Genomic DNA, 23,429 nt, shown 5'->3' with positions numbered 1-23,429 from the left:
CGCAATGGTGGTAGGCACAAGGTTGTCCAGACCAAACATTCTCTTCTTAAACTCCCTCAGATTGATGTGTCTGAGGTTGGTGTCGCTGATGTTCTTCCACTTTGAAGTCATCCTCGACTTTGGAGGAGCATCTTTGTCTACCTGGAATTTCATAATGTATAAGGCCTGCAGGCAAACAATGGAAATTTTAAAGTTAGAAAAGGATTTGCAAAGTTTTGAAAATAACAGGGCTGCGAAATGGCTAAGTGTTGGAAAATTTTCCCTTTTTTATTCTCATACTTAGCCATAAAAAATCGAATTTTCACCTTAAAACCCTCAGTCTTAAGGCTGGTTGTGGTTACCACCAAGTGTCAAAACTTTCAAAAAAATTTCATACTTAGCCAAAGAAAAATGATTTTCTTCCTCCAAAATTTTCAAAAAAAAAATCATTTATTAAATTCTAGAAAATATTCAGAAAAATCACAATTTTAATTTCACCTCTGACTTGGATAGAAGTAAGGATAGAATTTTCTCCGAAATATTCAGAAAATTCAAAAAAAGTTTGGATGATTCTTCCTCGTACTGGTTGCCTTTCTCCGGAAATCTGGTTGCCTTCCTTGTACTGGTTGCCAAAAAATATTATCCAACTTCCAGCAATATCTAGAATTTTCTCCAGATGATCTTCAAACTGACATACTTTACTAAGCTCTCCTTAGTAACTTTGAACTTCTTGGTGTAATAATGAAGTTGATAATGAAGTATTTGTAGACAAGGTTAAATCTTCAAGTAGAAACCCTTAAAATCATCCAACCCATACTTCTAATTTTAACTTCACGTTTCCCAGTTTTAAGACTCTCTCAAAAAAAACATTCCATTATGATTTAAGTTTGAAGATATTTATCAATTCTCCTTTCAAAAAAAAACTTTCCATTTTGATTTAATATCTCAATAATCTTTCAATATTTTGTCAATATTCTCAAAAAAAACTTTCCATTTTGGATTTATTTGAGGATTTTTAGATATTTCTTAGATATTTTCTTCATTTTGGGTTTAATTTTGAAATCTCTATGGATTTTGTGACATCATGTTGACTTTTCAATGCGTAGGTGGACTTTGGAATTTTATCTCCATCTTTTCCAAGGTATGGCAGACTTTGGAGACCTCTCCTCTTGGCCCTCTTCAAGGCGAAATTTTGGCTAAGGCATGGGGCAGACTTTAGCCTTTGCTCCTTCATGGCCTCATAACCCTCGGCGGACTTTAGACTTGACTCCTCCATGGCTTTCTTACTTTGGGCGGACTTTGGTGTCCTCTCCCCTTGCGAAGATCTTGGGCAGACTTTGAACACATCTCCAGTATGGCCTAGGGCGGAGTTTAAACATCTATCCCACATGACTTCTCTAGCCTATGGCGGACTTTAGACTTCTCTCCCACCTTGGGTGGACTTTGGTGACCTCTTCTCAGGACCCTCCTAGCCTATGGCAGACTTTAGGCATCTCTCCTAGCCTATGGCGGACTTTGAAGGTTACTCCCAACACTTGGCAAGCTTGGGAGGACTTTGTTGTTAGCTCCCACATGACCTCTCTAGCCTATGGCGGACTTTAGGCTAGGCTCCTCCATCACTTGGCATGTTTGGGCGGACTTTGTTGTTAGCTCCCACATGACCTCCAAATGCATGGTGGACTTTGGCTAAGGCACCTTCATGGCCTCCATTAAGGTGAAAATTTGGCTAAGGCATTGGGGCAGACTTTGAAGGTCCCTCTTCATGACTCTCCTAAGGCATGGTGGACTTTGGCCTTAGCTCCCACATGACCTCTCTAGGGTGTGTCGGACTTTAGGCATCCCTCCTCTTGCTTGGGTGGACTTTGGTGGTGTCCCCTACATGGCTTCCAATGCATACAAGGCGGACTTTGATGGTTGCTCCATGCAAGGCGGTCTTCAACACATCCCCTCATGGGCAGACTTTAGAGTGTTGGCCATCATGGCCTCTTCAACACATGGCGGACTTCTGGCTTAGCACCCACGTGACCCCCAAAGGCATGTCGGACTTTGAGGTGAGCACCCACACAGCCTCCTAAGGCATGGCGGACTTCAGGCAAGGCTCCTTCATGGCCTCTCTTACATCGTGGTGGGGTTTGAACCTGCAAAAATACTTCAAAACCCTTGTTAGCCAGACTTAGAATAATTTTCAGAGAAATTTCAAAATTTCACAGTTTAGTCTAATTTAATCTTATTAACTTGAAATTTGAAATCCATGCCTAGGTGGATCATCTGAAGCAACAAAAAAGCCTAAAATCTAGGGATTTAGCTTTTTAGATCGAAACTTGGAATTTTCGAGTTCCGGTCGAAGCTGGTTAGTGGTGCACGTGTAAACCCTAGGTTTGCATCCCGAAAAAGCAAAAGGCCTAAAATCTAGGGATTTATCTTTTTTAGGTCAAAACTTGAAATTTTCAAGATCCGGTCGAAGTTGGTCAGTGGTACAAGTGTAAACCCTAGGTTTGCATCTCGAAAACGCAAAAAGCCTAAAATCTAGGGATTTAGCTTTTTTAGGTCAAAACTTGGAATTTTCGAGTTCCAGTCGAAGCTGGTCAATGGTGCAAGTGTAAACCCTAGGTTTGCATCCCGAAAAAGCAAAAAGCAGACATCCCTAAAAAATAGGAAAAACTTTCTAAAAATAGCCATACCAGGGATCGGGCTGAAAATGCCAAAAACGAAACTTCCTAAAAAATAGGAAAAAGCAAAAAAGCAAACTTTCTTAAAATAGAAAGTTGTCCAAATTCGTCCAAATCGATTGCGATCTTCGTCCTTTGGCCTTTCTAAGCACTTTGGTGGTGTTCACATTCCAAAATCACATAACTTGCAAAAACTAACTTTCAATCGTCAGGGCCTGAAATGCTCTGAACTGGACAAGGCTTGGTGAAACTGCAGCAAAAGGTCACAGGACGCTAACAAAACCCTAGAAAGAAGGAAAAATCAAAGGGTCCCCAGTAGCAATGGGGCGATGTGTGAAAAAGGTCACAACACACACTAATCCATTCATGTCAAAAAATTAGCTAGCATAATAATAATATCATTAATATAAATCAACATACATATAGCAATTTCACTGCAACAAACATGATTATCATATGTTGAGCTTAAATTATATAAAGGAGACAAACAAAGCATATTTTATCACATCACATACAAAAACTTTCACTAAAGAAGCTTTTTTGCACAATACTTTTTGTTCTAGACATATTTAAACCTGAGGGGAAAGAAAGTTGCAGTAAATATGGTTTCTCCTTTTTTACCCTATGCTTCAGTTTACTTAGGCATTAATCATTTAGTTGTTAGGAAAACACTATTTAATATTTTAGGCATGCATTAATATTTGTGCCGGGTGGTTGAGTTCTACCTACCCTTGCATCTCATTGGTGCTCTCTGTTGTGACATTTTCACACATAGCCCCATTGCAAATGGGGACCCCTCGTTTTCCCTTGTTGGCTTAGCTGTTTTAGTTTAGTTGTCTTACCTTGGCAAGAGTTGCAATCTTTAACCTCTGCTTGTGAGAAGGGTTCGTCTTGACAGTCCAGGTTAGGGGTGTTGAGCAACCTTTAGCAAGTCTTAAAATTGCAAAGTCTTGTCTTTAGTGTGGTCAAGTTCGCAATTTATGAACAAATGTCTAAGACGAGGAGTGAAGGTGAAATTGTAAAATCTTGTCAAAGTTAATATTGTGAAAGTTGTCAAAAGTTGTCAAGAGTTGTTAATATTGTCAATTTGATCATAATGCAAGATGTTGTTAGGAATGGATAGAAGAGCGAGAAGTGGTAAGTATGCTTGTAATTCCGTTAAGAATTGCAACCACAATGCCTTAAGGTCATGAACTTCAAATCCATATTTGTTAGAAAATTATTGAAGATAGCACTTGATTACAATGAAAGTAGGTTAGGAAGAAGCAACCACCAATTAGACCCATTCCTTGGCTACAACAATTCTATGTAGAGGGCCTAATAGTTGTCAATTAGACCACGACCATTGGTAACCAACTATATATTAACAAACTACCCAAAGCTACAATGAACTCACAAAATATGTCACCTACAGAAGTTCTAATTAAGCTAACTACATAGACAATCACAAGGAAGTGGAGCTCACAAGGAAGTGGCCTAAGAAAGTGCACCATACCAAAGATCAATGCATAATTTCTTGTGGATTTTCTACCATCCATCGACCTGCCCATTCTATATCTCTGTAACTAACCACCTTGTAATCTCCAATTTTGTTAAACATGGTGCCAAAGTGTAAGATTCATTTTATTTACCTCAATTCTCATATTACTTTTTCCTTCCTTTTTATTTTTCTTTGAAATTACTTGTCCTTGTAGGCCCTGGTGCAACCTAGGACTTAGGTACTACATAGGTATGTCCCACATTTGTCTGACACATACCCAGTAGTGCCACAGTCTGTAATGTCCCCTCTTTAGGCATCAGCTATTTCTAAAAGTTCACCTATGACTTTGGTCCCTATAGGCTAACATGGTGATTAGGGGAATCTTCTAAGGGTGTTCTATGGCTTTTCAACTGACCTTTTGGTGCTTATCTCAGTGATCTTCAGCTCAATGTCCCAATTTATTTGTGGTGTGCCTTTCGGAGATCATTCAAGACACTTTGATTCATACTTACTATTTTTAGTAAGTCACTTGGATGTTTTGCTCATACTTACTATCTATATTTGAAAAGTGGATGGATTATTCCCGTAAGTTGATATTGGCAATTATCAAGGGTTTAATAATTTAAGTTATATTTTAGAGTTAAATCAAGTTTAACAATAATAATATTAATTTTATTAAATGACTTTATGATATTATAACATAAAGGGGACTTCATGTTGACGCCTATATGAGAATTATAAAGTGACTTTATGTAATGGTAGAAAATTAGAGTTAGGGTTAAATTAAGATAATAAAACCACTAAATGACCTAATTGACCATTACATTGGGGAGGAGAGGAATCTAATAGATCTAGCCTTGAAAGATCACGATTTTGATTAGATTCCCGATTCCTATAGAAGGGATTTCTCCTCCTTAAGTTGAATTGAATTGAATTGAATTGTTGAAGATTAGGGCAAGATAGTGAACTATTGAAGCAATTTGACAGAAAAAGCGAGTTACAAGTGTTATATGGAGCAACCAACTTGGATCTGAGCAAAAGAATATGTTACGGATCTATTCCCAGAAGTTCAAACTAATTTTTCGAGACCAAGTAGTGTCAATTCACCATGGTCCTCTGAATATCTCGTTGTCAAAAGCTAAACTTGTTCGTCTTTGTGAATTCTGTCGATCCTCTTGAACGCAGCTATGTACCTGTTTCCTGCACACACAAATAAGGGGGAAATTGTGGGGAATAGAGGTTTACCTTAGGTCAAACCCCGGTTTTGGAATTAACCATGAAATGGAATTGAAAGATGTAAATGAAATACTACAATAAAATACTTTCCTTTTGAGGGAAAGGCTGAAAATAATTGAAACACTAATGATATACCTTAATGAAGTTTTGTTTGTCTCCACGGAGGAATTAGGATTTCATGTAAGTTGTCTTCATAAAACATAGAACATGAATGTCATCTCCAATGCTTCAATCTTGACTTCACTTTTGCTCCAATGCTTGATGGAATACTAATTGCTTGCTCACTTGAATTCACTAGAGTGTAATTGAGATCTTGAATTTGCGGATTAGATTTAAAATGAGAAGGATAGGCCTCCTTTTATACTTGCTTGTCGAAAAATTTGATTGAATTTCTGAAACAGGCCAACACGGGGCTAGATTTCCCGCTCGTCAAAGGTGTCCGTTAGAGGAGGCCAATTTGGGGCCAATTTAACAAGCCCAGGGCATATACGCCCTAGTCCTGATTTAGGACTAGGGCATGGTACATCCTAGTCCTAAAAATCGGGACTCCAAACTGGAGGTCAAGATGGAAAATTGATGAAAATGTGAGGTAGACGGATGGTGTGAGCAGAATCAGTATTGCAATCAAGCCTTGCAGGACAGAACGCCAAAGTGAGGCCTGAGCGAGGACAAAATTGTAGGCAAGTACAATTTAGGACACTACACTTTATAAAGTTATTATATAAAGTAATGTGATAAAGTGACTTTATAAAAGTTATTTTATTGTAACGTCATAAATTGTACGCACTTGCTAAAGCGGTACAATTTAACACCTAGTTTAGCACCCGCCTTAGTGCATTTTACATTTTGCATTGCATTGCTCCTTTAGCACTTAATTAATCAAATTAATTAGGTCTAAGGTCCTATTTCATCATCCTTCACATCATAAAGTCGGGCCCTTTCGTTAAAGTGTGCCCCTTTTCATTTTATTCCTCCAATACATCATCTAATCAAAAACCCTAATTAAGTCCTATTTCGAACTTGGGGGCTTGATTTCGGGGGTCAAAACATCTCGAAATCACCTGTAACTTCAGGATTCTCTCTAAAATCATCATATCTGACGGCCCTGAAAATTTGGTGAAAAGTTGTCGGGACCGTGGCGCCCGGAGTGCACACGGTCCCGGACATTTTTCCCGAAATTTTAGGAGCGCGATCCAATCATAAAATAAAGCTTAACCCCAAGAAATTGGCGAGATATTCAATCTCTAGGTCGGCCAAAAGTTGAAATTAAGACCTAGGGTTTCATACATAAGAGCCCTCTTTCTTCATTTGAAAGGATCGGATTTTTTGTTTCCAAGAACCTCATATGCAGCGAAAGAGCAGATCTTTGAAGACTTCAACATCTTACAACATCCCTCTATCAAGCATTTATCAATTCCATTCATCCATTTAGGGCTTGGAAGACATTGAAGAACAATAGGAGATTACCGACTGAAGATTGGCTTGTACCTCTCCCTTGAGGGTTGGGTATGATTTCATGTTGTTTTCATGTCTTTGCATAAGCTTCAATATCTCATTTATTCATGCTTTAGATCACTTTGCATCTTGATTTAGAGCATTTACATTATCATTTACAAGCAATTAGGGTTTACTTTCTAGGTTGCTCTAGTTTGCTTTCTTGCATTTTAGGACCTTGCACACACACTAGGTCTGCACACACAATACATTTTACAAAACAACTTGGCTATTCGTGGAGGTGGAAATCACCGAAGCGGGGGTTTGACTAAGGCAAAACCCTATATAGCCGCCCATACACCCTTTTTCAGATATAAGTGCAGGTTTCGGGACTCGGACGACGCTGCAGGATACAGATCCGGAGAGAACAGGTCGAGACAGCACTCTGCATCAAATTGCAGAGCAAAAACTGGGATAGGGGCGCTGGGCGCCCTGGTCCTGCCAGGACAGGGGCGCTGGGCGCCCTGGTCCCTGGGACAGAGGCGCTAGGCGCCCTGGTCCTCCGGACAGACAGCATTTTCGACAGTTTCCGACAGTGTTCCAGAGTGCAAAACAGCAGTTTCCGGTGCAGTTTCAGGTGCAGAATCAGGACAGTGGCGCCCGCGCCCCCGTCCCGAACATTTTCAGTCCGATTTTGACTCCAGGTACGCATTTGCATTCTTGTTTTATCCTTGTGTTTACAGCTTTCCATTGTCTAGGTTCAATTCTGCAATCTTGTTGTTAGTTCATACTTGCATTTTAGGGTTAGGAATTGGACTTGCATAATCTTACCTTTCAATTACAACAAAAGAATAGAAACCCTAATAGGTAGCCCGTGGCTCTCTCTTTCACAAAAAGAAGTAGCCAATTGTGCGATACCTCTAGGCTCTTTCGTATTCCGTAATGTGTGACAAGAGGTAGGATTAGGGCATGATAACCTAGTCTCGCTTTTTCCCCCACACATTTATAAAGTTACTTTTAATGGTGCTTTAGGAGACATGGATATTATAAAATATTAAAAGTCAATTTTAATTTAAAATGTGCAAACCCTAATTAGGGTTTTGGGATGAAAGCATTGTAAAAGGCACTTGGGAGCTCATTTGACATATACTTGGCTTATTTTATTAATTACTTCTCTCTGAGAAGCTTGAAACCTTTGTCTTTCATTTATAGGAAATCTAAGGACGGAAACCCTTGGAGTTTCTCTGTGATTTGGACAGAAACCCAAATCGATCTTTGGTGTGGATTTATCCAAAATTCACTATTGTGCTCAATTAGTAGATTGTTGGAGGTTTTAGCTGGAAATCTCTCTGAACAGTTTGACAAGGTTTTGGATGAAGTCTACATGCAAGTGGAAGACATGTTGCTTCAGATTTGGAAGCTTATTTGCCATATTTTCATAATAGCTTGGACAGCTAGGGTTTGGAGGTGAACGCAATGTTTTGGAAGGGGTTTATGTGATTGTTGGCATCTGTCATCATTCAAAATTGTGTTTCAGACTTGGCAAAATTTATATCAGACTTCAATAAAGAAGGGTTTGGATTTGTTTGAGCAAGGGCTTGATAGAATTTCATTGCTAAGTTGTGCAAAGGGTTTGAGCACTTACCTTTGACCTTGCACTAACCTTTGCAGATGATTTAAGGAGCTATTTCAGACATTTGGGATAGCCTCATCCTTGTTTCAAGTCTGTCATAAAAATCAGATTTATACTCAGATTTGTAATCAGCATCCATACCTTGTTGATTTGTAATCGGGTATGTCATTGTATTGAAACTCATTGAATTCAATAAGAAAACCTAGCTGTTCAGAACTATATCAGACTTTTGGTTTTAATTCCAGTCCATATATTTGTTGTTATTTCTTATGTTAAATGTTTCTATAATTGCTTCATATCATGGCAAAAACATCTATGCATTGAAACTCATAAGAAACCAAACCAAAGCACTCAAAAACAAACCCAGAAGATCCAGACCAGCAATAAGAAAAAATAGGGCAGGATATTTCAGTCTTCAGTCAAACGTGGGACATACACAGACTATATATGAGACAGGCATTGCTTGAGTACATGCAATACCTGTTAATAGAAAAATAATAGACAAAGTGATAAAAGAATTATCTTATGGGAATTCAGAATTAACTAGAGAATTCATTATCATCACAGCATACTGGAATAGAACCCACAGTCCCATGCTCTACCAGGACTGGTATCCATACCAGGTACAGGTACAACTTGGGTATGTGCAGTACCCAGTAACATACAAATATTAGACAAACTGAAAAGAATCATCCCATGGTCATTTGGCATTCGCTAGAAAATTCAAACCCATCAAGGACTATGCTCTTATAGGGGAAAGTTACTTACAACCATAAGCAGGCCTCAACTACATAAAATAGCAATCAACCATGTACAAACTAGTGGACAACAAGATGAGATGGGAACCATGAAATGCAATTCAAAATTGTCTTAAAAGGGTTACCAATATCATCGCATGGTTTTGACTTCATCATGGCGACCTTCATGGTTATGAATTCATCATTACATTGATTTTATTAATTTTGAAGTTTTTGAAATTATGAATTTATATAAATATACTAATTTAATCTTTCCAGGACAGTGTAGCATTACATGCAGTACTAAGGCAATATAGTTGAGTGAGTTGATTAGTTTCACATCAGCACCAAATTTCATCATTAAACACATAATCAAGCAAATACACATCATTAACACACATTGAAATCTACTTTTTTCTTAACAGACATGAATTTCAAGCACAGAAAAAGATTTACCAAGACAATGCATTGCTAAAGTCAGCATAGCTAATAATGACATTGAGTCTCTAGCAGACTCTCCAATGCACTTAATTCATTGTTTGAACTTCAGTTGATCATATTTTATGCTCTGTTGACTGAGATAATGTTTCATTGGCCAAAGGATTATTGTATTTACCCAGGTAGTGCTATTTATTATTGTATTTAGCAGAAGAATACTGCAGTTACCGGGCACTTTTATTGTTATTTACCACAGTATGCAATTGAAGGTAAGTTTATCCCTTTAACTTCATGTTTGTGAGCATCAATTCTCCTTCAAATCAAAATTCAATAGTATTACCTAAGACCTATTTTAGAATATGTGAATTCTATAAAGATTTCCTCCTACTAGATCACTGGTATAGGGACATACTTATATGAACTATTTACTTGTACATTTTGGTAAACACATACCACTTCCATTTATGGAGTCAATTTTTTCCTGATGAATGAATTTTATTCTTTACTTGCTCCAAAATTTCTCAATGTTGATTAATGTATTTATTCTTGACTACCATCACCATTGGAGTTTGGTGAAGGCCATTAATGATAAATAGATGATTGTCTTAGATGAAAATATGTACTATTGTACTGTCTGACTCATGAAATTCTTTATGACAGAGCACAGGCCATTGACTTGGCCAAGGCTCACTAGAGAGTTCTTGCAGATCATTGACCTAGTTAAGGGTCAGCTGAAATTGCTTGAGGTAACTAAGTTGATTAAGAAATTAAGAATAACTTAGCACTTGCCTGTGTGCCCATAAGTTGGTTGAGACTCAGATAAGAAGGTCGGTTAAGATTTTGTTAACGTTACTTGTAAGCCACTAATTTTGTTAAGACTCGTTCAAAGTTGCTTATTGCCTGCTAAGTTTCTGAGGTTTATTGAAGTCGGCTAGTGGGTGATTGATATTTGGATAAGCCTTAGTCTAGGCTCTGGAAAACTTTCAGGATAAATTAATGCTGATAGCTTGCGGTAATGTTCTGTGTATCTTGAACTCAAAACTTGGGTTAATACTTCATTTTAAGTTGTTGATGTTTGGGCTAAGACGGTGAAGATGAGTTGCTTTAACCCCCCAGTGCCACTGCCAATGAGATCACCAAACACCATTATGAGATGTCCATCTGTCTGGAGACAATTTGGTAATGGTCTTCCTCTGTTCTAGACAAACTGATTTTGATTACTCCCCTCCAGTAGTTTATGGGTTTTATTGTATTCAAGGTTTTACTGATATTAATCTTGGCAAGATTAATATGTATCATATGCAGTCATTCAGACCTTTTCAATAACCAGTTTTGGCAGGTATTTTTCATTAACTTAACTTATCTCTTAGGAAGATTTATCTGATTCGGCTAATCCTGCCATGATTTCAAAGAATAAATATATTTTCTCCGTTGTGGCATTTGTAATCAAATCTAGAATTCCACCATATCAATCAAAATTTCAGTTGATGTAAATAAATTTCAGAGAATGATTAGTGAGTTCAAACATTCAGAAATCCACATCATATGCAAACTGCAAGCTACTCGACTATCAAAATTCATCCAAAATTTTAAAATCCTCTATTGTGTTTGTAAGTTTAGTTCAGTTGCAGTGTTTTCTAAAATAAGGAAACCCCATTAATCAAACTATAAACACCTCCTATATCATCATTAGCTTTTGTCATTCAAATACCGAATAAAAACTTACCAAAAAACCTCCATTATAACAAAGCAGACATGATGTCCTCTGCCCAAAACAGAGCTGAGTCTATAACAGCTCCCTTACCCAGGTCATGTTGTTTTACACCCAATAAAATCTACATAAAGAAGCCAGCAGAATCTATATTTATTATTGACACTCTCATTTACATGCTCCCACAACTATCAGCATATCACATGTTTGTCTATCACAATCAATATTTCAAAAAGAAAAAAGAAAATGTTTATAGTTTCTTACTATACAGAGTGATCCCTACTCCTAGCTAGTTTTCTTTAACTTCTTAATTTGTAATCAGTGGGTCAACAAGATTCCATGTAGTACTCACACACTGCCTTCCAACAGCTAACATAGCTGACCTCCAATCTTTATCACCTAATAAAGCAATTCTTTCTGGTTTTACAAACAAATTAAGATCTGCACTGTTCATTTGTCTGCAACATTCTTCACTTCCAGGGACATTCCTTTTCACACAGTATTGGATACTAACTGCATCATGAACTGCTTGCACAGTGATTTCTTCATCTGTCGAGACGCTTAAGCCACTACCAGGAATGAACCACACACATTGTTTCCAGTGATTGCACCATGGTAAACCACCTATTTAAGGAATCTAAGATTAGTTCATCTGGATAAACAACAAATTCTTTCTACCCAAATTCATATACAACACACTGGAAAATAACAAAGTGGTCCAACATGACATGTAGCTATACAGCTAAATATATGATTATCATTGTAATTATTTATATTTCTACCATTTTTTATATTTACCAACTCTTGTCAAAGAAACATTAAGTAAAGCATCCAATTTCAGTACCAAAGCAAATCCAGATCCCAGGGGATATCCATTGGACAATGCTCAAAATCACTGTATTTCAGATGTGTTAAACATGGAAGCAAATTACAAATAGGAAATTAAAAACAGAAATAATATTCATTTGAAGACAAATATAAAAGTACAGCAGAATGATGTTTATCTGGATATCATATACGTAACATTCTCTTTCAGGAAATGAATAATTGTCTTTCTTCTCTCATTCAATCTATGTATGTATATGTATAACAATGTTGCAAAGGGAAAAGTAACCATAGTGGAAGTAACACTTAATCACTATCTCTCTGCATACACTTCCTTCCCCTCACTATAAACTCCATACGTTTCTTTGTCATTATGTTTTATATATGGAACCCATATAGGACGACCGATTACAACATCCACATCTATTGTTTCAAACAAGCTGTCAAATGGGAAGTGTTGCTTATGACCCTCCCTTCATGTAGCAAACTTGGATAAAGTATACCTGGAATTTCCCACTAATGTGATAATTCAGATTAAAACATTTATCTGCAATAAATGCCCCAATTTAAGGTTTTTGAAAGAAGAGAAGCACAATGCCCTAAAATGAGGTGGCCTACTATTAAGATGTTCTTTTGCAATATGACCAATTTATGACATTTTAGCAACTATTGATCAAGCAAACTGTTCTACAACATTAAAACCCTCCTATTGTTATATACATGTTAAGAGCTTTTACATTACACACAGCAATGATTTACAGTTCATCAATGGACTTCAAATTCTTTGATTGATTCCAAGATTTGACATTGTGGCAGCTGCATTATCTCCTAAGAGCCTTCTAGATATTTAACACGTGCCTATGTTAACCTGTTACAACAAACTGTTCTAATCGCTCTGTATGCATTCCCAATTATAGAACTATCTTCATTACCAATAAGATGGTCCATATCTAGCCCAGAACGAACCATGTTATAGAACTGAATCACAGTCAACAATGGGCAAAATAGATTTGAAGAGAAAGTGTATTATTAAACAATATAATAGGTTAGACTCTGCATTGTTTTAGAGCAGCAAAGACTAAATCATGTGCGTAAATTTAAATAAACAAAACATGCTCTTGCAATGACTATACATTCTACATGTAGCTGAGACTCATTGAATATCCTGGACAAGAAAACAAGCCATGTATGTATACATGTTCTGCATGTAGATATGATCTACATGAAAATATGATTTTGGGTCTCAATCGTATTATTAGTCCTTACTGTTAAGTAAATTCCAGTACTCTCGGGGGATGCATCACCTGCCTTGGTACCCCCAATTCTCGCACGGGTTGTTTCAAGGTCAGGAGGACACCTAAGAAACCTTGCCCACCACCCTCACTTCCCGGCCCCCACCATCCCCTTTAATAGCCTAAACCTGGGTATATTTCGAAAACATCCCAGAAATGTTTTGACATGAGTTTTGAGATGTGTTTTGACACAAGTTTTAAAAAAAAAAACACATTTTCAAATTTTATAAAAGAGAGCAGACAAGGGCCTTCCCACCCCTTTAAACAACATTTAAAACTAGTTCATTCATCAAAACAACCAAAGAGAAAAAACTATCTCATTTTGGCATTTGCAAACTTGTGTTGAAGAGTAGCAAGAGAAGAGCAGCAATTGAAAGAGGAGATCTGAGCATTAAATCCATCACATTAGAGGTAAGTTCTTCATCTTACATTTGTTTTGAATTTTTTCAACACATAGGGAGTGTACTGTGAGTTTGTTTTTTTGTTTTATTTGAACTTGCAGCTCTTTTTTAAATATTTAACCCAAAAAAATCATGAGCAGAAGTGGGAGTAGTTATAGTGTGGAGGTTGAAGTTCAAATGCAATAAAGTAGACCTAGAACTCACCAAACTATGCCAGCCACTGGAGATTCTTCAGAGAGTAGGAATGTAGCAGGGCCAACCAGTTCAAACCCATTTGAATGTCCTTCTGAATTCTTCCAAATCTATGCAAAAGGCCTATTTGATCCCAAGAAATGTAATGTCCCCATTTTGCGAGCATCAGAGTTTGTAAGAATTAGCCTATCATTTGACCCTCGTAGGCTAATAATTATTGATAGAGGGCCTCGTGTGGCAGTTACTTGGTGATTAGAGACATTACTCTTCAGCTGGATTCAGGTTTTGGCCTTTGCACAGGTTTTTTGACTCAAATTGGCACACTTACTATTTATAGTAAGTTACTATTTTGGGAGAGTCAGAATTCCTATTAATAGAAAGACACCTGAGTAGAGCTTATTGGCAGTGTCAACCTTGATTGGGCCTTTGCAGCTATTTCTAGACTCAGTTCCATATACTTACTATTTATAGTAAGTCACTATTCAGGGTTTCTATTTTTAGACAGGCATCCAATCACATGGAGAACAGGGAGAGTCGACTCCTGGCTCAGACGGTTTAGCAATCAAACAAGTACATCAAGAGATATTAAAATTTAAGTGACTTAAGTGATTTATTTAATATTTTAATATTATTATAAAGTTCTAAAGTAACTTTATAATAATAAAGTCACTTTAATATAATAAAGTGCGTTAAGTGAATAATTTAATGTGGGAATAAATCTTTTATCCCACATTGGCCAGGAAGGTGTTTGAGCTCTCTTAAGGAAAAAATAAAAGGAAAGGCAAGAGTTCATTCTCGGCATCCAGTTGATGAATAGTATTTTGATTGATTTTTATTGTGGAGCCTAGGGCTTTTGCAATTTTCTTCTTTGATCATAGGAAACGAAAACTTCCTATTGATAGCAATTTTGAAGGTGTGAAATAACACCTGAATTATTGCAGTTGTGGGAAAGAATACTTCAGTTCTTTCATTTGTGCAAATTGGTGAAGTTTTCTACAAGGGTTTGAAGTTTATTGTTGAAGAACATTTATAGTTGGTTGTGAATCATCCTTCTTTGGCAACAAATTATTCAAGGTTTTAAGAGCAGATTGCAAGTTTTTTTTCATCCACTGCTACAGTACTCGCGTGAATAGTACCCCGCGTGAACAGTGCCGTGAACAGTGCGCTACAGTGCTGTGAACAGTGCGCTACAATAGTTTGAGTTCTATAGAAGGGGATTTAGAAAGGTTGAACAGCTATATATATTTGACAAGGGATTTGCATATGAGGAGAATCAAACCAATATATCAAGGCAGCCATTGAAATACCAGGTTTTCTATCTATGGTCATTGTATTAGAAAATCATTACTTCATTGCATCATTTTCTATTATGATTATATCATGAAATATTTGGAAGTTGCATATGTTTAATGGAGATATAATTTGCATATTCCACATTCATGGTAACATTCAACATTGATCAGCCACTTAGCTTTCATGCCAATTGTTTGCTTAAATGCCTAATGGCTGTAGGTATACATTGGGATGCATGACAAGTGTTTGTCTTAATGTCAACTAGCTGTACTAGTTAATTTCAGTCATTACATGTGTGGAAAGGTCTAAAACAGCTAGTATATCATTTCTATAACAACTTTGCATTGTTAGAAGCTTTCCATAACTTCATTTGCAGCCTACAAACCCAAAGAAGACAAATAAAGAATTTACTACAACGGCTTCAAACATTGTATGCCAAGTGTTTGACAATATTCCTTGGTGTTCAAATAAGCAAAAACAGGGTCAGATTAGCCAAGGGATATTACAAGAAACCTCTATTATAATTTGCATCACAAATTGATAAGGATAAGAAAAAAAATTCAGGGGGAAGTAGAGTATGGCATTGTCATTTGTGCAAAAAAGAACGTAGGGGCAGCTACACGAGTTAATTGTCATCTTTTGTGGATAGGTTGTCAAGGTGTGAAAGTTGTGAAAAAATAACTCCAACTGAGAAGATTGACGCAACTACATTGCATATGGAGGGGGAGGCAAAAAAGAAAGGAATTTCAATGGAGAATTTTCAGCCTAGTGTATCATTGCCAACAAGGTCTGTAGATGTTGGATTTCATGGGAGAGAGGGTTCTACTTTTACTAGGGGAAAGAAGATAACTACTACTATTGAAGATATGTTTAACGTACAATCACAAGATGTGGCTATTTATTTATTGCACGTTCACCGTATTTTAAACAAACGTTCAAAGGTGTGATAGCTATCGATCCCTCATTTGTTCCACCCAGAAAACATAAGCTACACACAACCCTCCTTGATAAAGAATATTCAAAGTTGAGCATGTTGATGGAAGATATGATACAAACTTAGATAAGGGATGGATGCTCCATCATCATGGATGGGTTGACCAATATCAAATATCAGCCAATCATCAATATTATTGTCACAAGTTCAGCTAGCTATTATTTTCTTAGAGCTATTGATTATTCGAGGAAAAGGAAGTATGCAAACTTCCAATTTCAAATTTTAAAAGATGCCATAGAAGACGTTGGAGTCTCTAATGTTCTACGAGTAGTGACCGCTTCGACCCATGTGTAGAAGTTAGATGGCTTAATGGTAGAGGGTGCTAATTAGCACATTTTTTGGACCCCATGTTGTGTTCATGCATTGAACAATACATTGAACGACACTAAAAAGATAGATTGAGTGAAGGCAATGGTGTTAGAGGCTAGACATGTGCAAATGTTCATTTGCAACCATCAAACTTTGTTTGCCTTGTTCAAGACTCTTTCACAGAAGGAATTCCTCAAGCTCGTGGACACTAGATATGCCAACTACTTCATTTTGTTAGAAAGTGTTGGATTTTGCCAAGATCAAGAGCTTAATGAAATGTACAAAATAGAGACACAATATGAGACAAGAATAAACTGTATTCTCATCAATAGAAATGATCAACAATAATGATTCAGAAATTCAATAGTTACATACAATGTAGATGAGTCTGCTTATATAGGCAAGGCTAGGGATATGTATGAGCACACAAATATGACATGTGGCTCAATAAGAAACAAGGGTAGGTAGGAAATAGGTGTTGGTAGGTAGGAGAAATAATATAATATTCCACATGAGGTGGATCACCCACTGAAGGTGGAATTATCACTCCACAATAAGTGGATATGATAGTGTAATAACAAGATCAACACCATAAAAGGTGGAATTTCTCCTACACACACTATCCCAATGTGGCACAAACACCCAAGTGTCTAATACCCAAACTACTATGAAATGCATTATCCTAAGTAAACTTAAGTAAGTGTAATAATATCCAAGATGAATAATTATTTACACCAACACCCCCCCTTAAGTGCAACTTAGGGGAATGCACTTAAGTCTACAATGCAACTAAGCAATGCAAGATGGGTCCCGGCTACGAGGCCATGTTAGGTACCCATGTACAAATGCAAATGCATGCAAACCAATGCAATGAAATCTCTCACAAAGTGGGGAAAGAGAGAAAAACCCAATGGGAAAAAACCCTCCCCCAAAAAGAGATGAAAAACATACAAGAGAACTCTCATAGAAATATGTGAGGAACAAAACCCCATGTGAGGAAAAAGTCCCCCCCATATGAGAGAAGAAGAGAAGTCAAACTGTGAACCCTCCTCAATGGAGAATTTGCACCAATGATAGAAGCTCGATGTATGAAGAAACTGCTCCACGAACGTCGAACAACATTCCTCCCCTTAGGAAGAAACAAAACCAAAGGTGTATCCATGAAGTCTCCCCAATCATGAAGGGAAGATGTATGAAGAAAACTCATGATGAAAGGAATCTCTAAAAACTACTCAAGTGTCCCCATGTCGATGCTGAAAGATACCCCCTCCAAAGGTGGTAAACTGTGCCACACTGCTGAAAAAGGCACTCCAAGATCTACTGGAGATGGATGTAGAACATGTCCCAAAGACTCACATGTCTCCTCAAAACATAAAGAGACCTCCTCCAACTGCTGTACATAAGTATCCACAATCATGTCAACCTCGAAAGAATGATCATGTAGAGAATGAACAAGAGGGTTAGAGTGTGCCCTCGCAACAATCGAAGAAGGATCACCTTCATCAAAGAGAAGATGAATGTCATCAATGATGTCTCCCAAATCTGCAATGTAGGATTCCACAAACAAACCTGCAATATCTGTCAAGTAATCATCCCATGAATCTGAAGCTGGAAGACAATGAATATCCTGCTGCACTGAATCACATGAAGGCAAAACTGTCGCACTATCCACATAATCAGATGCAATAGGTGATGTGATACCAATATGAGGAGATGAAATACAAGACTCAAAAACGGGGTCACAAGTGAGAATCCCCATGTTCAAGTGTCCAAAGTTCTCCTCAAAGTCTGAACCATCACAATAAGTGTGATCATCATGTGTAGAATCATCAAATGTGAAATCATCATCATCAACAAAATCTGAAAAGGAGTATAACCGAGATGCATGATCAACCACCCCAGTCGCAATAATAGCTCTAGTCTCTATGTCTCTAATGAAAACTGAGTCAAGTGTGAACTCCACAACTCTCTTAGTTGCTCCATGTGTGATTTGATAGATAGAAAGGAGATTGTTTGTCAAGTGGGGTACACACAACACATCATTGAAGGAGTTATCCCCAATGTCAATAGATCCTTTCCCAATCACATCCATGTATGTATGATTGCCCATCAAAATCTGTGGCATGGTGCAAGGCTCAAATGTAGAGAACATAGACTGCGAAGATGCCATTTGATGAGAAGCCCCCGAATCTAGAAGCCATCTCTCTGAATCATGACTGATAGTAGCACATAGAGCTTTTCCTTTTCTTGTTCCAAAAGAGTGAGTCTTTCCACTTGTAGAAGCCATGAATGCTTGCCCTTTTCCTTTTGAATGTGAGGAAGTTGAAGTTGATGAATCATCCTTCTTGTAGACTTTAGGCAAATCAATGTTATGCTTTTTGATGATATGTGTGAGCTCATCAATCTTCTTAGAATGGCAACGATGTTCCTCATGACCAATCTTTTTACAATAAGCACAAGTAGTTCTCTCTCTCTTTGGTGAATTATCTCTCTTGGAAAAGGATGAATCTCCTTGTTTTGGAGAAGATGGTGCTTTGTCTTTAGGCTTTGATTGCCATTTCTTCTTGTTTGAGTTGTCCTTTCCTTGATTTCCTTTGTTCCCTTGATTTGCCACTAAAGCTTGAGACTTAGAAGCCTTAAGAATGCCCATGCTTATCAACTTAGTTTGTTCCATCATCAACATTTCATTGAAAGCATCAAATGTAGGCATTGTGTAGCTTGAACCCATTGTCATCCTATGGGTTTGGAAACTAGAAACAAATGTTGCATATTCTTGTGGAAGCTTCCCTATCAAGTTGAATATCAATTGAGTATCCTTCTTATCAATGCCACAATCTTTGAGTTGTGCCCTTAACTCATTTGCCTTAGTGACATAATCTTGTATAGTATCAAAGTTCTTGGGATCTAACATGGTGAAATCACTATCAATTTGATATCCCCTAATTTCATCAATTTGACCATACAAGTCTTGAAACTTTTGCCAAGCATCCTTGATTAGAGTACATTTCTCAATATGAAAAATGAGATCCTTTGATACATACTTTCTTAAGGTACCAATTGCCATGATATTTTTAGTGAGCCAATCTAAGTGACCAACTGGATCAGCCTTAGGATCAGCTGGAGCAACAATAGTTCCATCAATGTAATGAGTGACTCCTTTTTCCATAAGTTTACTCCTTGCATCAATTTTCCAAGTAGCATAGTTATGTGGAGTTAAGAGAGGAAACTTAGAAGAACCCATAGCAGCAAAAAGGAAGGAACACGAGCACAAAAGCACAAGAGACACCCCCCCAAATTCACTCAATCAAAGTAACCCCCCTAAAGTGATGATTTTGGCACTTTATACTTAGTGCGATTACAATGAGCCACTTGCAAAACAAGGCAAAGTGGACTTATGATGCAAATTTTACAACTTCTCAAATCAGATACAAGAGACTTCAATCAATAGTGAAATGAATCTAACTGAAATTCAAGCAAATATACAAGTACCAAGAGAGCCAAGAATGGCCAAGATCTGAAAGTACAATTTTTACTTACAATGGCATCAATCTGATAGCATCATGTGAAAGTAGACAAAAAAATACGCACTTTCAAAAAAAACGGCACCTGAAAAGGAGGTCGGATGACCCCAAACGAAGCCTCTGAAGTTGCAAAAACTGGGATTACTCAAGTACAGTCACCAAAAACCGAATTTTCTAAAAAATCCGTGCATCAAAATCAAAAAATTTCTTCACCACTGCGGAGAGCACGAAATTCTAGCCCATTTCAAAAAAAATTGCACCCAAAAAGGAGCAAAAATGAGCAAGTTATGGCCATTTGAAGTTAAACTGCAAAATCAAAAAGCTCAATGAGAGGGGGTCCAAAAATTTTCAAACCCTGCTGATGTGGCGCTGACGTCAGCAAGTCACGCGATTAAATTTGACGATCGTATGACCGTCGCAAAAACTTCGCCCTGCTGACTGGGCATCCGTACTGTACGGACAGACGACGTGGCCAAGTGACTGTGCAGTCCGTACTGTACGGATTTGCTGACTGGATGAGCTGATTCGGCAGATGACGTGGCGGTCCGTGCGTATGTGTCAGTGTATGTATTGTACGGAAGGTACTCGCAGGCCAGTGGCCGCCTGCCACGTGGCGGACGCGGGTTCGCCGGTTTGGTTGACGTGGCACGGAGGCCGGTGGGCGGTTTCCGGAGGGCTCTTTGCCGGCGGCGCTGGTGGTGCCGGGAGGTGCTGCCGGGAAGCGGTCTACGGCGGAGTTCATAGTGCTGCAAGGAGGAGCCGGGGCGGCAGCGGCGGCGTCGTGGCGGACGGCGACAAGGAGGCGGAGCGGAACGCGTGCGGCCGGCGGGAGGAGGTTGGCCGCTGGTGGCGGCACTGCAGGCTGAGGGCGTCGGGGAGCTGCGCACGGAGGGAGGCGGCGTAGCAGCGGCCGGCGGCCGGCGTTAGCGGGCGCCGAAGGTGGTGCAGGTTGCCGGCGGGAGGACTTGGCACGGAGGACGGACTCGGCACAGAGGACGGGCGCTGGCGGCGGCGCGGGAAACAACGTAGCGGGAAGCACGCGCAGAGTACAGGTCATCCGGATCTGCAAACCTGTAGTACGAAGTCACGGGGGGGGTCTGCGGACCCCCCAAAAACTTTGTTTTTTTTAATTTTTTTTCCCTTTTTTTTTTTTGATGATTTTTCAATGAATTTTTTTTTTTGCTTTCTTGATTTTTCACTTTCCGAAAAATATTTTCAGAAAAATAAAAATAAAAATTTCCGAAAATAATAAAAAAATATGGAAATCTGTACGATTATAGTAAAATTGTAGAAAAAAAATTTCTCACCAAAATAGGCCGACTTTATAACCAAAATTCATGGAAACGGCCTTTTGGACGCAATGGCGGGGTCGGATCTGGTCTAGGACGCCTCCAAAAGATGTTGCTCCTCAGATCTGCCTCTTGACGTCGCAATAATGCCTCTTCAAGACGAATCAATGAAGCCCCAATGGCTCTGATACCATGTTGGATTTTGCCAAGATCAAGAGCTCAATGAAATGTACAAAATAGAGACACAATATGAGACAAGAATAAACTGTATTCTCATCAATAGAAATGATCAACAATAATGATTCAGAAATTCAATAGTTACATACAATGTAGATGAGTCTGCTTATATAGGCAAGGCTAGGGATATGTATGAGCACACAAATATGACATGTGGCTCAATAAGAAACAAGGGTAGGTAGGAAATAGGTGTTGGTAGGTAGGAGAAATAATATAATATTCCACATGAGGTGGATCACCCACTGAAGGTGGAATTATCACTCCACAATAAGTGGATATGATAGTGTAATAACAAGATCAACACCATAAAAGGTGGAATTTCTCCTACACACACTATCCCAATGTGGCACAAACACCCAAGTGTCTCATACCCAAACTACTATGAAATGCATTATCCTAAGTAAACTTAAGTAAGTGTAATAATATCCAAGATGAATAATTATTTACACCAACAGAAAGAATACTTGAGGTCTAGGATGCTTTACAATTAATGGTGGTCAATGTAGAGTGAGGTAGATGGTCAAATACAAGCACATTGGAAGGAAGAAGTATGGAACAAAACATCCTTAATGATGAAAAGTGGTTCACGATGAGGTAAGAAAATTGGCATTGCTGATTTTATCATTTAATTTTCAAAATGTTAATTTAATAATTTATTAATATTTCTAACTTGTAAAATATTTTCATTCTAATATATTAATTTATTAATAAGCTATGGGATTAGAAGACTGCCCGAACTCTTTCTGGGCTTTTAGTGCTTCCGGTTGTACTCAATGGTTGTGAATTGTGGGCCACCAATACCTCTAATTTATAGTGGAAGCAAATTGAGAAAATTCAAAAACGTTTGATTACAAACAAGTTCAATATTAAAAGTTCGGTCCTTTATAATATCCTGCTGAGTGAAGTGGGGGTTGTGCCTATTGAAGCAATTGCTATCATGAGACTCATAAGATATTTAAAAAGAATTGAGCAAATGGAAGAGGGTAGATGGCTTAAGGTTGTCTTCAGTCATACAATGTGTGAAAGAGAGAAGACTTGGATGCAACAATAAAACAAATGGTTTAGTAAATGGATATTTACTTGAACACGTGCCCCATGAATACTAAAGAGATAAAGACTTTTGTTATGGATAAGTTCCACAAATGTATATGGAATAAAGGGTTGGGGATGTTGATTGTAATTAGGTAGGAGTGGCGGATTCCAATTGCCTTACGCAACATTGGAATCTGCCCAAAGGGCTGGCCCCTCCTTCAACGTGTAGGGTTGGGCCCTCTCTCACGGCACTCCCTAAATCCTCACGCCACACTCAAGGAAACGTGCTCCCATAAATAGGGCCAACCCTATACTAACAAGGCAATTCGCTCAAAGAGATATTAATAATTAAAAGTTATTAATAAAGTCAAAGCCGACTTCACTAGATCTTGCACCCCATATAAATAAATGACAACTTCACCTCATTTATCACTCAATACAATATCTTTTCATGCGAATTATACATTTGCTTAATGCGAAGATTGAAGAAGGAATATATGTGAATATCTGCCATTGAAGGTGCTGACATCAAGTGCAATACCATCATAAAGGAGGGCGAACTGTTCTAGATTCAAGGCGCTAAGGTTGCAGACCAGTTTCAAGCAAAAGTGCAGACTTAAGATGCACTAAAAGTGTAGATCTAGTGTATGAACCTGATTACTGGTCGATGTGCTAAAGGGGCAGACCTGATGCTTATGAAAGTGCAGACTTGTTGAAGATTTCATCA

The 23,429-nt window shown here is 38.1% G+C and overlaps 1 protein-coding gene across 3 annotated transcripts in view; it reads right to left on the bottom strand.

Annotated features, from left to right (window-relative positions):
* The window catches only part of LOC131040504 (protein arginine N-methyltransferase 7), a 218,114-nt gene that overhangs the window by 122,690 nt on the left and 71,995 nt on the right, over window positions 1-23,429 (bottom strand). For all 3 annotated transcript variants that reach the window (XM_057973447.2, XM_057973449.2, XM_057973448.2), the window contains exon 7: window positions 11,670-11,941. In XM_057973447.2, coding sequence (XP_057829430.2) covers window positions 11,670-11,941 — 272 coding nt within the window. The remainder of the gene's footprint in view (window positions 1-11,669; window positions 11,942-23,429) is intronic.

This window comes from Cryptomeria japonica, chromosome 9, assembly GCF_030272615.1.
Source record: "Cryptomeria japonica chromosome 9, Sugi_1.0, whole genome shotgun sequence".
NCBI classification, from domain to species: domain Eukaryota; kingdom Viridiplantae; phylum Streptophyta; class Pinopsida; order Cupressales; family Cupressaceae; genus Cryptomeria; species Cryptomeria japonica.
The sequence above is the reverse complement of the archived record's forward strand: the minus strand, read 5'-3'. Positions and strand labels throughout refer to the sequence as shown.